Source organism: Etheostoma spectabile, unplaced genomic scaffold (assembly GCF_008692095.1).
Source record: "Etheostoma spectabile isolate EspeVRDwgs_2016 unplaced genomic scaffold, UIUC_Espe_1.0 scaffold505, whole genome shotgun sequence".
In the NCBI taxonomy this organism is placed as follows: Eukaryota; Metazoa; Chordata; class Actinopteri; order Perciformes; family Percidae; genus Etheostoma; species Etheostoma spectabile.
Genome location: NW_022605622.1, coordinates 90,447 through 91,217, shown reverse-complemented (window position 1 = coordinate 91,217; position 771 = coordinate 90,447). Strand labels below are relative to the sequence as shown.

At 39.2% G+C, this 771-nt stretch overlaps 1 protein-coding gene across 2 annotated transcripts in view; it reads right to left on the bottom strand.

The window, feature by feature from the left end:
• Nucleotides 1-507, bottom strand: part of LOC116686853 (kelch-like protein 10) — a 14,874-nt gene extending 14,367 nt beyond the window's left edge. For both annotated transcript variants that reach the window (XM_032511896.1, XM_032511897.1), the window contains exon 1: nucleotides 260-507. In XM_032511896.1, coding sequence (XP_032367787.1) covers nucleotides 260-399 — 140 coding nt within the window. In that variant the 5' untranslated portion in view covers nucleotides 400-507. The remainder of the gene's footprint in view (nucleotides 1-259) is intronic.
• Between the last annotated feature and the right edge of the window lie 264 nt (nucleotides 508-771).

Below are 771 nucleotides of genomic sequence, written 5' to 3'. Positions count from 1 at the left end.
ACAACATGAAGACAACATGAAGACAACATGAAGACAACATGAAGACAACATGAGGACACCATGAAGGCAACATGAGGACAACATGAGGACACCATGAGGGCAACATAAAGACAACATGAGGACAACATAAAGACAACATGAGGACAACATGATCTTTAAACCCAGGTTTAACCTCTTTCTGCATCACGCTCCATTAAATCCCAATAAAAACCATGAGGTGAACACATCATAAATACAGTATCCCCCAAAATCTGCTCACCTGAAGTAGGAGCCACAGTTGCAGAGGATGATCCTGTGGACGTTAAACTCGACGTCGTCGACCGTGAGCACGGCGTCGCACAGCTGTCCCTCCAGACGGAGCTCGTTCACCGTGTTATCAGAGAAGAAGAAGGTGCTCATTGTTCAGATGTTACTCCAGAGGAATGAGGGCTTTAATATAGGGCCTTTCTCCCAAATTGTTTTTATTTGAAAGTCAAGTCCCATCCTGTTGTTTTTGTCCCTGTTGCCCTGTTCCATTCACAAAAAAACACTGCTTTTGTGTTTGTTCATGAATTCTAGCTCCATGTTTAATACATTTAAAACGTGGGAACTTGAATAAATTCCATTTATTAGATTAGATTTAACTTTATTCTCACACAGGTACTGAGACAACAAAAAAATGCAGTTTATCATCTAAGAGAAGAAGTTATTTTGGTAAAGAAGCTAGCTCATTGATTTATCTATTTATCTATCTATCTATCTATCTATCTATCTATCTATCTATCTATCTAT